General features: G+C 51.6%; 1 protein-coding gene across 2 annotated transcripts; it reads right to left on the bottom strand.

Moving 5' to 3' along the window:
* Window positions 1-1567: 1567 nt before the first annotated feature.
* Window positions 1568-12155, bottom strand: Fmod (fibromodulin). Of its 2 annotated transcripts, XM_040737543.1 has the most exons (4): window positions 12137-12155; window positions 11854-11902; window positions 8146-9131; window positions 1568-3295 (listed from the first exon to the last, which is right to left on the bottom strand). In XM_040737543.1, the coding sequence occupies exons 3-4, from the start codon at window positions 9122-9124 to the stop codon at window positions 3144-3146; spliced, it is 1131 nt and encodes a 376-aa protein (XP_040593477.1). In that variant the 5' UTR covers window positions 9125-9131; window positions 11854-11902; window positions 12137-12155; the 3' UTR covers window positions 1568-3143. The 2 variants fall into 2 exon arrangements, with proteins under 2 accessions (XP_040593477.1, XP_005073426.1); XM_005073369.4 differs by lacking the exon at window positions 12137-12155 and having other exon boundaries at window positions 11854-12009.
* Between the last annotated feature and the right edge of the window lie 1934 nt (window positions 12156-14089).

The raw sequence follows: 14089 nt of genomic DNA on the forward strand, positions 1-14089 counted from the left end.
TTGGTTTTGCTGTAGTTCCAACCCTCACCTCTGAATTCCCATTCTTTCTTTAGGATCAGGAATGTTCACCCCTCTACCGTAGACTAAGAGCAGGCAGCATTCTTTTATGGCGAAAAGGTGGCCTTGAACTCAGAGGAGTCTTTGAGCTTTTGTCTTCTGAAAAGTGGTGGGACTGTGAAAACTACTGAAGTTGGAGCCAGGTGTGGTGGCACACACTTTTAACCCCAGCACTCGGGAGGCAGAGACAGGCGGATCTCCGTGAGTTTGAGGCCAGCCTGGTCTACAGAGCAAGTGCCAGAGCAACCAGAGCTACGCAGAAATGCTGTCTCAAAAAACATAGCAAAACAAAAACACCTCAAAACTGTTGAAGTTGGGTTAAAATACATTTTGCAGTATGAGAGGTCCATCATCCTTTGGAGGTTGGGGTGGGATGCCATGGCTTGGATCTGGAATGTCCTCCGCAGGCTCCTGTTTTGAAGTTTGTTCTGCAGCTGGTGGTTCTACTTTGGGAGGCCATGGGGCCTTTAGGAGGTGGGATCTAGAGAGCAGGTCACTAGGAGGAGACCTTATATCCAGATCGTGGTTCCTGCTCCACTCTCTGCTCCCTGCTCTCCTGTGATGTAGACAGCCCTTTGCCACACACTCCCTGCCCTGAACTGAGTTTGCGAGTGAGACCCTGTGAGACAAGGAGTCATAATAAATCCTGCCTCCATTAATTGCTTATGGCAGGTGCCTGTCATAGCAATCCATAAGAACTAATACCGTTGAGGTAGCTGAGCCGCTAAGAGTCAAAACAGAAAGGCAGATGTTTGGATAGACCCCTCCATAAGTGTCCCGTCTCCCCCTCCCCCTGACACCCCTCTATGCCAGATTCAAGGCACTCACATCCCCACATTCCTTCCTAAAACATGCATCATGAGTTCACTTTCACAAAACGCGGAGTTGGGGCCGTCAGAATGTGGCCTGTACTCATCCTCAGCCACTTCCCTCTTCCCTGCCCCAAAGGCACAAGGGCAGCCACCCTCCTTACTTCAAGAAAATGGTAAGTGCTTAGCCTGGCACCTGAAGGGTTCAAGAAACATCCATAGGTGACATGGGCTTAGTTCTTCCTGAACCAAGTAGGCTTTGCTAGATTGGGCAGCTCTAGTTTGGGGCAGGCGCCACTAGAGGGCAGGAGCCGTTAGGATAATAGTACCACAGCTCAGTCGGGTCCAGAGTTACTGTGTTGCCATGAGAGGGGAAAAGCTGTGTGTGTGTGTGTGTGTGTGTGTGTGTGTGTGTGTGTGTGTGTGTGTGTGTGTGTGCGTGTGCAAGCAATGGCAAAAACAGAAAAAACCCCTCAAAGACAGTCTTTCTTTCTCTTGAGAGACAAATGGGTGTGTAAATATAGGCTAACGCTCAGAACATACGTGCTAACTCGAGTTTTTGTATAGGTTACTTTTAAAGAGCTCTTAGCTACACTTACCCAAGAAGAATATAAAAGAAAGAGCTAACACAGTTCAAGGTCTGTGTGACTAGTTGCCCCGAGGCAAAGCCAAGGATGCTGCCAATGACTCCATCCTTGAGATGCACTTATAAAGTAACTTTATTGGTCAGGTCAGCCACCACTCATGCTTGCCCCATGCTGAGGACCCTTTATAGAGGCATGATGGTGCTCATATGCAGGTGCTCCCCAAGAGCCCTGGGCAGGGCACCCCCCCCACACCGCACTCCTTGGTTGAAACAAGCTGGTTTGGCTTTTGTGGGTTTGAGATTCTGGAGCCCAGGACACAGTCGAGGCACCCCCCCCTTTTTTTTAGAGATGCTTGCTCCCGGTGCACATAGTCAGGGCTGTGAGGTGTCTAGTCAGGGACATGACTCAGGCTAACATCCTCAACTATTCCTTGCTGCTGGCTGGCCAAATGGCTCCATTCTAGTGGAGTCTAGAAGAGCCTGTGGGCTGTGCCCAGGCAACATCATCCTTAGAAAGGGGAAGACAGGATTATTCTCATCCACGAGGAGTGGCTCTACTCAGTGAGAGCAGAGGGATCCTTGCCTAGTGTAGCAAGATTTGACCTGGCTTAGGCTTCTTGCACCCCAGCGGGCATCTGCAGCATTGCTGGTACCTTAAGCTCTGGCCTCAGGGACAAACCGGTTGTTGAGATGGCCCCATAGTCTGGGTTAGCAGGTGGGCCCAATAGTGGAGCCTGCCTCTGCCATCTGTGTTCCAAAGCTTCCTAGGTGGATTGAAAGATGGGCAGAGGCTCTTTCTCATGCTTTTGAAAACCACGCTGCTGCCCCCTTAAGACTAAAAGCCCAAGAAGGGGGACAGATCATGTTGGGTCATGTGAAACTGGGGAAGGAGCCTGCCCCTTCAGTTCTGCTAGTCTGCGGCGTGACCCTTTCCTCCCACATTATGGATATGATGATAACCATGTAACCCTTCCTTCCTCTGAAATCCGGTCCTCCAGTATACAGTTGGTTGTCCCCTCTGGTATCAAGCCATGACATCACCATTATGCTGATGACTTTCGACTTGGTGGCTTTAAACAGGAGAGGATAGGGAGGTGTTGTGGAGATTTTAGGCATCATTTTTAACCTTGGACAATAGTGTGGCCTCGCACCACAGGTGACAACAGCTACCACCGGGCCTTAGGGAGTGTGTGTCCCCTGACTGCCTAAGGCATAGAAGAGGTCTCAGGGAAAGGGGGCAGAGTGGATGGGTCAGCCCTAGGAGGAGATGGCCGGGCAAGAGCTATGTTTTGAGGAGCAATGAATAGGAGCCCAGATAACTGCAGAAGCAGCAGGGCCATGCTGTTGAGCATAGCCCCAGAAGTCAGACTGTTTGAAAATGGTTATATGCTACTGTTTACGCAAGGTTAAGCTCTGCCAGACAGGTCATAGGGAAGGTTAAGATTGTGGGGCTGGACTCCTCGGCTCCTCCTCCACCGCTTTGTCCTCTGCCGAATCTGGCAGGGTCTCTGATCCCACCTAACTTTGCCTATTGGAAGGAGACTGGATAAGAGCCTGTGGACTTGTGTCATCTGCTTGTCCCATACCATCCAGCAAAAGCCAAACCAGACCATCAAGCCGAATGCAGCGGGGTGGCGGCGTGAGGGGGCGCGGTGCGTGTGCCTGGAGCCCGGCGTGCGGGGCGGAGCCACTCAGATCTCGATGACGCTGGCGAGGCGCAGGCAGAGTGGAGCGTCCACCGGCACGGCGCTGCGCTTGATCTCGTTCCCATCCAGGCGTAGCACTTGCAGCTTGGAGAAGTTCATGACGTCCACCACCGTGCAGAAGCTGCTGATGGAGAACTCTGAGGGGACAAGAAGGGTGGGCGGGTGGGAGAAGCCCAGTTTAGGAATCAAATTGGGCTTAGAGGGCCGCTCTGAATCCACTGAAATAGAGAATAAAGACGGGGTGGTGTGGGGAGGAAGAGTGGAGAGGGGGCCTAGAATTGGAGTCAGACGTTGGCACTGTTCCGGACAGTGCTGGGAGCAGGTCCTGTTTCAGCTGTTGCCGCTCCCACTCTCCCACCCACACCTGTGCTTCGCTACGCTGGATCCCCAATATCCTTGGGTGTCCTTCCCACCAAGCCTTGTTGTTTTCCTGTCTGTGGGCAGCAGGGGGAAGCAGAGGGTAGGTGGAGACCACAGCAGCTGTGAAGGCTTGACTCCTCCTCCTTCTGGGAGGAGGGCTTCGCTGATGGCACTTTACAAGGAGGACGCTCTGGAAACAGAGCGACACTGGTCTTGAGCACTTCTTGTCATTTTGCAGGTACAGGAAGTGGTAGGAAGTGAAAGAGAAAAATCCTGGCTTTAGAGACAAGTGTCTGTGTGCCAGAGCTTTCAGGAGGCTGGAAGGGGGAGGCAGGCTGGAAACTTCAGCATTGACCCGGTGCTCCAAGTCAAATACATGGCCAATCGTGGTGTGGCAAGCAGGACTAGGGAGGCAGAGGCAAGCAGATCTCTGTGATTCAAGGCAAACCTGAACTATTCAGTGAGTTCCAGGACAGCCAGGGCAACATAGAGAGACCTTGTCTCGAAAAACATGCTAAGGACAACAAAACCAAATAAGTGATTCCCCTGCCTTCTGCATATGATTACATAGGCCTGTTTTACTTTAGGGGACAGGATCTCATATAGTCCAGACCAGCCTCAAACTTACTGTGTAGCTAAGCATAGCCCTGAGCTCCAGATGCTCCTGCCTCCACATCCTGACTGTGGGGATTACAGGCGTGGCCACCACACCTATAGTGGGCCTCTTCTGTTTATTTGTTTTCTCCTTTTCCATTCTCAAGTGTGTGTGTGCATCATGTTTACATGTATGTGAAATACCTGCATATGAGGAAAGGGCACTCAGTCACACCCAGAGCTTGCTGATAGGTCTACTCTCGGTAGGTAGGTAGCTATCTTGCCTTAAGGGTCATCTGTCTTTTAAGGCTAGAATTGCAGGCGAGCTGTCACCACCACCGGGTGGCTGTTTCAGTTTCTGAAGAACAGTCCCCCAGGCCCTGCCTCCACCTGAATGTCCTTGGGTGTCCTTTCCACCAGACCTTGTAGGTTCTGGGGGTCTGAACTCTGGACTGGGGGTGGAGACAGAGCCACCCCCTCAGGCCCTTGCTTCTTTTTACTCCCAGAAGTCTCCGAGGACTCTTTGGGAGAGCAGTCCCCTGAGCCATGAAACAGACACCATAGTTCTGCTCTGTCGCAACATAAAGCCTCCCACAGCTGTCTCTGTCGTCCTCTTGGATGAATCAACCACCTGTCTCCAGTCTACTGTCAGTAACGTGAAAGGAAAAAATAATCAAGCTCTCAGTTAAGACTCCAAAAGAGACAGCAAGGTCCTCACTGGAAGCCATGAAGCCTGCCAGGGCTGCCTTGCACTCGGGTTCATTTTCTGTGAACAGATTTGGAATGAGGTGCCAGTGGGGTCTGGAGCGAGCAGGGCTGACCTTGTCACACCAGAGACTTCTCTTATCTTGCAAAGGTGTCTGGAACTATGATCAGAATGGAGCTAGTAGGAGCTAACCCACTTTTTAGAGACAGTGGGGGAGATGGGGGTCCCCCTGGGGTAGCAAGTGTGAAAATAAAGGTGCTCAAGGAAGATGTCTCAGAAGGCCGAGTCTGAGGCTGAGGAGGAACTCGGTTTTGAATTAACACCATCAGTTTTTAACTTCCATTAAGAACTGACCAAGATGGACGGGGATGCTGTAGCAAAACCACTTTGCACCGCAGGCGGATGGAGAATTCCGACCTGGAGAAGAATTGGGTCCCTGGAAGAGTGGGGTTCTGGGAAATACCCTTCAAGGAGGGGCGGGAGACCTGGAGTGCTTTTGGTGTTTTCCCTGGGAATAGTATGGTCCAGGTAGGGGTTGGATCTGTTATCTGTGTACAGGGGCTGGGGAGATGTGAGGTGGCTGTCACTTCCAGTTCTATTTGATCCTGAGATAGAAGTCCCAACCTGCAGCCTGCAGATTGTGCTAAAAATCCAAATTCCCAGCGTGGGCACATAAACATGGGCCATATCTGTGAGCAACAAGACACAACTCAGATCAGATATCCCTGGGGTTCTGAGACTCCTCCCCCCACCTTCCTCAAGCCCAAGTAGGTTGGGGCTTCTGAGGGAAGTCCCTGGCAGACGGTTTTTTCCAGCCCAGTTTAAATACTGACTTAAGTCTTTCCAAATTCCAGTCCTTCACTGGATCCCACAGCTCTGGAATAACATTCCACGGCCGTCTCCCTGCTCTCTCCCCTGGTTGGAAAAACTGAGAAGGGCACTGGAGGGAAAGAAAGGGGGTCCTTCCTAGGCGCAGGCAGGCCTGGAGCTCCTGTTCTGTTGGCTTCCCCTCATAAGTGTCTTTAACACAACTTCATGGTCCCAGCCTGCCAGTGCAGGGAGATCTCCTTCCTGGTTTCCCTACTGTGTGTGGTGGGCAAACTGGGGAGCAGTTTCCTGTGGCAGAAATGGGTGGCCCCTTGTTCTCAGGCAGAAAGGGCAGGAGTTGAGGGTTCTATCTTTCCTAGGCTGGGTGACCTGGAGAGATGGTTCTTATTTCATTATACCTCACTTCCCCATCCTGGGAATTCAGAAAAGAAGCACCAAAACTCTATCGGTCCACTCTAAAACAGCAACGAGAGGGCAAGCTGACAACATGATACCATGGATGGGCTGGGAAACTGTGTGCCAGAGATCATGCACTTTGCAGGCACTATTTACTCTCAAGAATATGCGCCATGGAGGTTACTCTGCTTATTAAAAAGAACCTGGGAGAGAGACTAAATGATAACCAGGAAAGGGAATGGCCCCAAACTGGCACACAGGGATCTGGGGTAGATGCTGACATTTTCTAGGGGTTTGGACAGAGCACTTCCTTGCAGGGCCTTGGGACAGCTCATTGAATAATTTACTTTTGGGTCAGGCTTTGCGAGAGGGATCACCTTGTATCTGACTGGACATTTTTGCATAAAGACAGAAGGGTCACGAGATGCTGTGGCCACCTCTCCCCGATTGGATGGTTAGGCATTAGCTCATGTGCTCTTTCCCAGAACTCCTTCCTGCCACGTGTTCAGGGCTACACTTGGATGAGGTACAGCATATAGTGTGACATTTCTTATATGACAGCTCTTCTGGATTCGACTGCAGGGTAGGACATAAAACTGTGAGAAAATGCCAAACTCTGGTGGTATGTGTGATATCTTTAAGATAGAGTAAATGACTCCCATCATCACCCTGGGATTCCTCCCCCAAAAGAGAGACTTTAGGTAAAAACCAACCTCAGGTGTATGTAACAGTGCCTTGCAGATCAAAAGAAAGGACCAGACAGACACCCTTCACAGCCCCACTGATAACCTCCCCTTATTCCCTCTGAGAAAGACTGTCTGGCTGTTAACATCTTGCTAAATGTCTGATCTGTTCCCCTGAGAGGAGAGAGGGAGGGGGAGAGGACAGGACTCGGTCTCTCCTGTGCTTTGACGGCTCATTCTCAGCAGACCCAAAGAACTTCAAAGCCCTCTGCTTGGCCATCCACAGCCCCCCCCCCGTGTCCCGCCGCCCCCCCCGTCCCCCGTCCCCAGAGCAGAACACCGGACCACGGGGGTGGGAGGGGTGCTAAATGCTAGCAGCAGTACCTTCCAGCTGAGATCAAGACGTCAGAGGTCACTGGGGTAATGCAAGCATGGTCTGAACGTGAGATCCAACGGTAAGAGGCTGGAATTGACGCTTTAGCTCTCAACCTCAGAGAGGTGATCCTGCCTGTGCAGGGAAATTCTTACAAACACCCAGTCCTGGGCTCCCACCAAGGCTTCTGTGTGGTCAGGCCAGCTGCCTCAGGGAGAACATTTGCCTTGCTACCTGGGACTCCTTGGACTCCAGGGAGAACCAGGAAGTCCACCTTCAGCTCTGGGAGGCTTCCTATTTCTGTCCATCTGGTAAGTTTGAAAAACAAACATCCAAACCCGGAGACCAGGCTGTGCAGGCCGGAGTGTCGGGGCGGACAGAGAGGCTGCATCCGCTGGTCATCCTGAGGTACTCAGAGACCTCGGCATGTTAGCCCTACTGCCTCCTAGGGCAGACCCCAGAAGATAACAAAGTCCCTTCTCCTCGATTGCCCCTCTAGAGCAGTGGTCCTTGGCCTCCCTAATGCTGCGGCCCTTCAACACAGCTCCTCGGGTCGTTGTGACCCCCTGACCACAAAGTTCTTTCCGTTGCTGCTCTATAACTGTAATTTTGCTTCTGTTAGGAATGTAACAGAAACATCTCATATTCAGTAAATCTGAAATGTGACCCCTGTGAAAGGGCCATTCGACCCCCAAAGGGGTCACACAGGTTGAGAACCACTGCTCTAGAGCCTCTCCAAACTCATCTCTCACTGCTCCTAACACGTGACCCTTTCCTTTCAAACATGGGTCCCTGCCTGTCCCCCACAGGTGACTTGCTAAGTGACCAGTTCTTCCTGGTAATTCCCCATGCTAATTGTTTTCGTCCAGCCTCCCCACAGCCCCCTGTGCTCGCTTTGAAAGCCTTAGATGGAAGCTTGCTTCTCCTAGGAAGTGGCCTTTGGAGCCACCCAGCTTTGCAGAGCCTCTCTTACCAGCTTCCCTCCCAGGGCTTACTTCATTTGTATTCCCATTAGCGCTCCGTGGAGTCCCCCCTCCCCCATCTCACCATTGATCCTGTTGCCTTGGAGATAGAGGTTCTCCAGGTTGGTGTTGACAGGAGGGATCTTCTGCAGCTGGTTGTAGGACAAGTCGAGCTCCAGAAGGCTGCTGGAATTGAAGGTGTTGGTAGCAAGGCCGTTGTTGGTGAGGCTGTTGTGAGAGAGCCTCACATACAACAGCTTGGGTGACCCCCGGAAGTAGCTGTCAGGGACGGTGTAGACACTGTTGTGTTCTAGGTACAGTTGCTCCAGGGCTGAGGGCAGACCGTCGGGCACCCTTCGGAGGTGGTTGTAACTCAGATCTAGTAGGATCAGGGACCGGAGGCCCCTCATGGAGCTTCCCACTTCCTGGATCTCATTGTGTTGGAGGTACAATGCCGTGAGGTTCTCCAGGCCCTCCAGAGCGTTGTTGGGGACCCTCGAGATCTGGTTGTGGTCCAGGTGGAGCTCTCTCAGCGATCGAGGCAGCGGGCCGGGCATCCGGGTCAGGTTGTTGTGGTCCAGGTACAGCCTCTCTAGGTGCCTCAGCTTGGAGAAGACCTTCCTGCCTATCTTGTCACTGGTGATCTGGTTGCCATGTAGAGCAACCCAGAGCAGCCCAGTGGCATTGTCAAAGACACCTTCCTGGATGGTGGTGATCTGGTTGTTCTGGAAGTAGACATACTTCATGCGGGAGGGCACGAAGGGCAGGTACTTGAGGTTGCGGTTGTCGCAGTACATGGCTGTGGGGAAATTAGGTGGGCAGTCGCATTCTTGGGGACAGTCACGGGGCTCTGGTGGAGGATGTGTGCCATAGGCATAGGCTGGGCCTTCCTCTACTCCGTAGGGGTAAGGCTCAGAGGGTTCGTAGGGGTACGGGTCATAGGGGTCGTAGTAGGTGGACTGCTGGTTCCGTAGGTATTGGATCCACCAGTGAGAGTCTTCATCATACTGGCCCTGGGTGAGTGAGCAGAGACCTGCCAGTACTAGGATGGAGGCCCACTGCATTTTGTCTCTGCAGAAAGGGAGAGAACAGAGCGAGTGGGGGCATGAGTGAGGGTGCTGGAGGGGACATGGGTGGCTCAGGATGGCCACGGGCTCTGAGCTATGCAGATGACAGGGTGACTGTGCAGCATCCCGGAGGGCAGGAGCTGCACTTTCCCCCCAGGTGCCTCCTCCTCCTCTCTGCACACCCAGGGGCTGGGCCTGGGTATGTGGGAAAGGTCAGCGCTTCAGCTTCTGTTCATGCAGCAAGGAAGAGAGTCTGAGGTTAGGAAGGAAGCTGAGAGGTTTTGGGAAGGGGCGGGGCTACAGTCTGGGGAAGGGCAAGTCCTTCACATCATTTACTACCCTAAGGTTCTGTTGTTGAGACTGAGAAGCCCACAATGTCCCCTCCCCCAAGCTGTATACCTTCCTGCACCAGTCATGGTGGGATACTTTGGAGGCCTGAATTCTCATCTAGTTTGCACTCCCAGGGAGATCTTTTCTGAGAGTTCAAGGCCAAGGGTCTCCTGGTTCTTTCCATATGCAGGATGAATCCTGAAATTGACCAAGGCATGGAAAGAGAATAACAGCTGTGCTACTGCTGGAAGATCTTTTGGTCTCTCCGGCAGTCTGGGGGTTTCTGGTCCTGAGTGTGTGGGAGGGTGTGGTTCCCCTGTGGCCACCACAAAGTCTGGGCTATTCTCCAAAGCGCCGTCGTCTGGGTGAGACAACACACTGGTTAGCAGCTTGTGGCTGCCTGTGTACCCAGACTTTTGGTCTTTCCAGACTGGGAACCCAGTATGGCTTTAGTGATTGTCTTCTGGACTGACTATACTGTGTCTGGCCTGGTCTGCTTCTCTTTCCTGTGGTCCGAAGGACTTAATACTCCTCTCATCTCCATGGGGATGGCAATAGCTATATAAGAGGCAACTGAAATGGATTAGGGACACTGAGAACTGGATAGAAATAGAAGCATAGCCAGGAGTGGGATTTAGTATCCCTTTTCTGTCCTGGAACTCACAGACCAGGGTGTCCTGGGACTCCCAGAATTCTGCCTGCCTCTGCCTCCGCATGCTGAGGTTAAAGGCGCGTGTCACTATGCCTGGTGCATCCCTTATCCTCTGCTAAGCTACTTCCTCCCAGTGATGTCACCTGTCTCTCTAGGCTTACTTACCACCCACGCTGCTGAGGAGCCTGTCGCCTTGGAGCTTGCTATGGCAGCAAGACAAGAACAAGACACACTGGGGAGAGAGAAACTGCAGGGGTAGAAGATGGGAGACCGGGGTATCATAGCTGGCCTGGGTACCCTACTCCAGGCTCCCATGGCAAGGGTACTGCATAGGCCCTGGGGTCAGGAGGACCTCCCAGAACACAACTATTAAGACAGAATGGTTGGAATCTTTTATGGCCCAAGAGAGTCTCCTGGAGTGCTCTAACTGTTGGGCCATGCTAGGTTGGCAATGTGAACCGGACAGAAGAGGAACTTAAAGACAACGCTAGATTCTATATGAACTGATGAGAGGACCTCTGATTCTGACACCCCAACTACTCAGTTTCTGGGCACCATCCCTGTCAGACCTCTCTGCTCCCTGACAACAGCTCCCTTGGGTCTTCATCCCACCACCTCTGGATGACTCAGAATGGGGCCCTGGCTCATCCTTGGGCAGCCACAGCTCTTGAACAAAGAGCCACAGTGTTTCTGAGGAGCAGACTCAACTGCCCACTGCCTAGGATGCTGGCTGGTCCCTGACTCAGGCCAGGAGAGAAGACAGATGAGGCGGCCCACCGCCAAGATAGCATTTTTTCCATGCATAGCCCTAGGCTGCTGTAGAACCGACCAAGGTGGCTGTTTAGAGAGGGCTGGCACACTAAACCTCTGTCTCCGTTTCTCCTTCCAGACTGGCACTTTGGCAGAAGGGACCTACCTTTCTCTTCCAGACTCTGCTTTCCAGGGGGCTCCATGCCCAGCCACAGTGGCCTCTCCTCAGAGGATGGCTGCTGGGAAGGCTTGGTAGCAGTGCAGGCCTGTCTACATCTAGAATGTTGCTCCAGGGTCGCACTCCCTTACATTGTTTCTTGTGCTAGATACCTTGGGTCCAGTGCGAGGATCCCAGGAGTGACTTTCACGGACTTGGAGATCCTGACTCAGGAGCTACTGTACAATCTGCACAGACTTGGAGATCCTGACTCAGGAGCTACTGTACAATCTGCACTATCTCACTTCTTTACTGTAGGGGAATTCTCTCCTATTAGAGCTGAGGTCAAAGTGAAAACCATCTCCTAGGCTGAGTGAGGCACCATTCCATCCATGACTCCCTGGACATGGTCAACATTCTATTCTTCCCTTTCATCCCAACAACATACATATTACACAAAGCTTGTCCCCTAACATTTGGATACCATGTCCCTCTCTAAGAATTTCCAGGACATTCAAAGACTACCTTCCAAACTGCCTGAGCCCCAAGCACACTGGGATTCATGGGTAGCAGAGAGAGACTTTTGCAATTTCCGTCATATTTTCATGTCTGTGAAATGGAGGTCCCTAACACCCACAGGGAGCTGTCAGGAGACAGGTAACATGCTGGAGCTCATGCCCCCTGCCGTTGCCTCTCTTCAGCATTCATGGGGATCATAGACCAGATGGGGGGAATAACCTATTTTTGCCTACTCATCTTCCCAGTCTTGTCCCTTTCCTTTATTTCTTTTTGTAGAATTGCAAGGGACAAAACCTAAAGTAATATGACAACACTTACCTTGGGTTGAACCGTTTGTTCAGAGTGACCCGTCCTTCTGTTCAGCCTCCTTGAGTTGGAGAATGTGAGAGAGAGGAAGAGAGAGAGAGGAGTGAGTGCTACGGAGAGTGTGCGAGTCTGTGCCAGACCAGGGCCCGCCCCCAAATTCCTAATCAAATATCTCAAAGAGGGGTGAGGAGCCTAAGCGGGCTTTTTCAGTTCTGCTGTATGTACGGGAGGAGCTCACACTCAGCTCCACAAAGTTCGCTCTGCCCAACGCTGTGAAAACCTTCTTTCCACATACTTATCTTCCCTGAAGCGCTGGCAGCCTCGGGTCTCTTGCTGCTGAATGAGTTAGCGATGCCCCAGAAGTTATTTGTACAGTCTCTTGCGAAGTGCCTGCATTTCTCATTAAGTTCATAAAGCAGACACAGGAGAGGGAGGGCCAGGGTTTGGAGAAAAAGTGTTTTAACTCTTTCAGCAACCCTGGTCCCCTCAGGGAGCCTGTACTTGTCTTTCTTGGCTCAAACACCCCCGGTAGCCAGGGTAGACAGCACTGTGGCTGGAGGGCTTCTCTGCCTCCAGTGGATGATGGCCACTTTCGGCCCCCAGAACAGATGGAAAGTCAGGGAGTCTAATTATTGTTACTATGCCCACTTTACAGATGTGGAATACCACAGCCAAGGAAGATAGAGCTGGAGAGATGGGTGGGCTCTAGACAGGCAGTAGGTTTTAGATCACAAAAAGACTTTAGTCTAAGTGTTTAAAAACATATTTTATGAAGGAGACTCACTAGGATCTGATTTGTATTTTTAAAAAGACTTCATTTTATTTTATGTGTATGAGGAGTGTTTTGCCTGCATTCATGTTTGTGTACCACATGCATGCAATGCCCATGAAGGTCAGGAGAGGGTGTTAGACTCCCCCTGGAGCTGGAGTTAGAGATGGTTGTGAACTGCCTTGTGGGTGCTGAGAATTGAACCTGTGTCTTCTGGAAGAGCAGCCAGTGCTCTTAACTGCTGTGCCATCTCTCCAGCCCTCTGATTTATATTTTTTCTTTTAATTCATAGGAGGCCTGTTGTGTGGAGAAAGGGAACTTCCTCCAGCTAGGAGGAATGATGGTGGTAGACTTGATTAGCATAGCAGGGGATAGGACTACTCTATACAGCACTGAGATGTTTTATAGATGGGTCAGATTCACAAAGCCTGGGAAAGTCAAGCATGGCTGCCAGAATTTTAATTCAACCCTTGGGCGGGCAGTACCACCACTACCCAATGCGGGAAGAGCAGAATTGGGTGGAAAACCAACATTAGAAACCACTTAGGCATTCCAGTGAAGAGGCAGAGGGGCTGATGAGCCTCTGAAACTGAACTTGGAATTGAGGGACTAGGGGAAAACCCCTTGAGAACCACGAGACTGTGGCTCACATTGAGTCTAGTTAGCTTAGATGACCCATAGGTCTAAATGCTATTTCCTCACAGATGGCTCATGCCCACACCCAAGAAACACCCTTTCATTTAAAGACATACAAAGTGGGAAAGCCTCAGGGGATTTGAATTGGAATGTTTGGAAGTGTCTGGGCAGGTGGTATTTTCGGTTGAGCCGTTGACAGTGTGGGGCTGTCAGGAAGAGGCGTGTCCCCCCAACTCTAAAGCATCTGCTTAACTTTTGTCATCTCGTTTAACAGCATGGTGTTGTTTTGCCCTGGAAATAGGGACCCTGGCGCAGAGTGACTGGCAGGGAAGAGGTACAAAGAACAGAGATGTCAAGTCCCTTCTGCCTGACTCCAAAGCACACACACTGTCTTAGCTGGGGTTTCTATTGCCGCGAAGAGACACCATGACCACAGCAACTCTTGTAAAGACAACATGTAATTGGCGTGGCTCACAGTTTCAGAGGTTCAGTCCAGCATCATCCTCATGACAGGGAGAGTGGTGACACACAGGCAGACATGGTGCTGGAATAGCAGCTGAGAGTCCTACATCTTACAGACCACAGGAAGTCGACTGAGACACTGGGCAATATCCTGAGCACAGGAAACCCCAAAGTCCGCCCTCACTGTGGGTGCATTAAGGAAGTCCATGAATTCCCGAGTAAAAGAATATCAAGCATTTATTTGGGGAACACTCTCACAATGAAGGTAAAGAGCTGCTGCTGTCTTCTGTCCTGGAGGTGCAGGATGCTGCCATCAGGCCTCAGACCACCACCTGAGAGAGATTGAGAGAGACCCCTCTTCTTCCTCCTAAGGGATCATGT

Source organism: Mesocricetus auratus, unplaced genomic scaffold, assembly GCF_017639785.1.
Source record: "Mesocricetus auratus isolate SY011 unplaced genomic scaffold, BCM_Maur_2.0 Super-Scaffold_100676, whole genome shotgun sequence".
NCBI classification, from domain to species: Eukaryota; Metazoa; Chordata; class Mammalia; order Rodentia; family Cricetidae; genus Mesocricetus; species Mesocricetus auratus.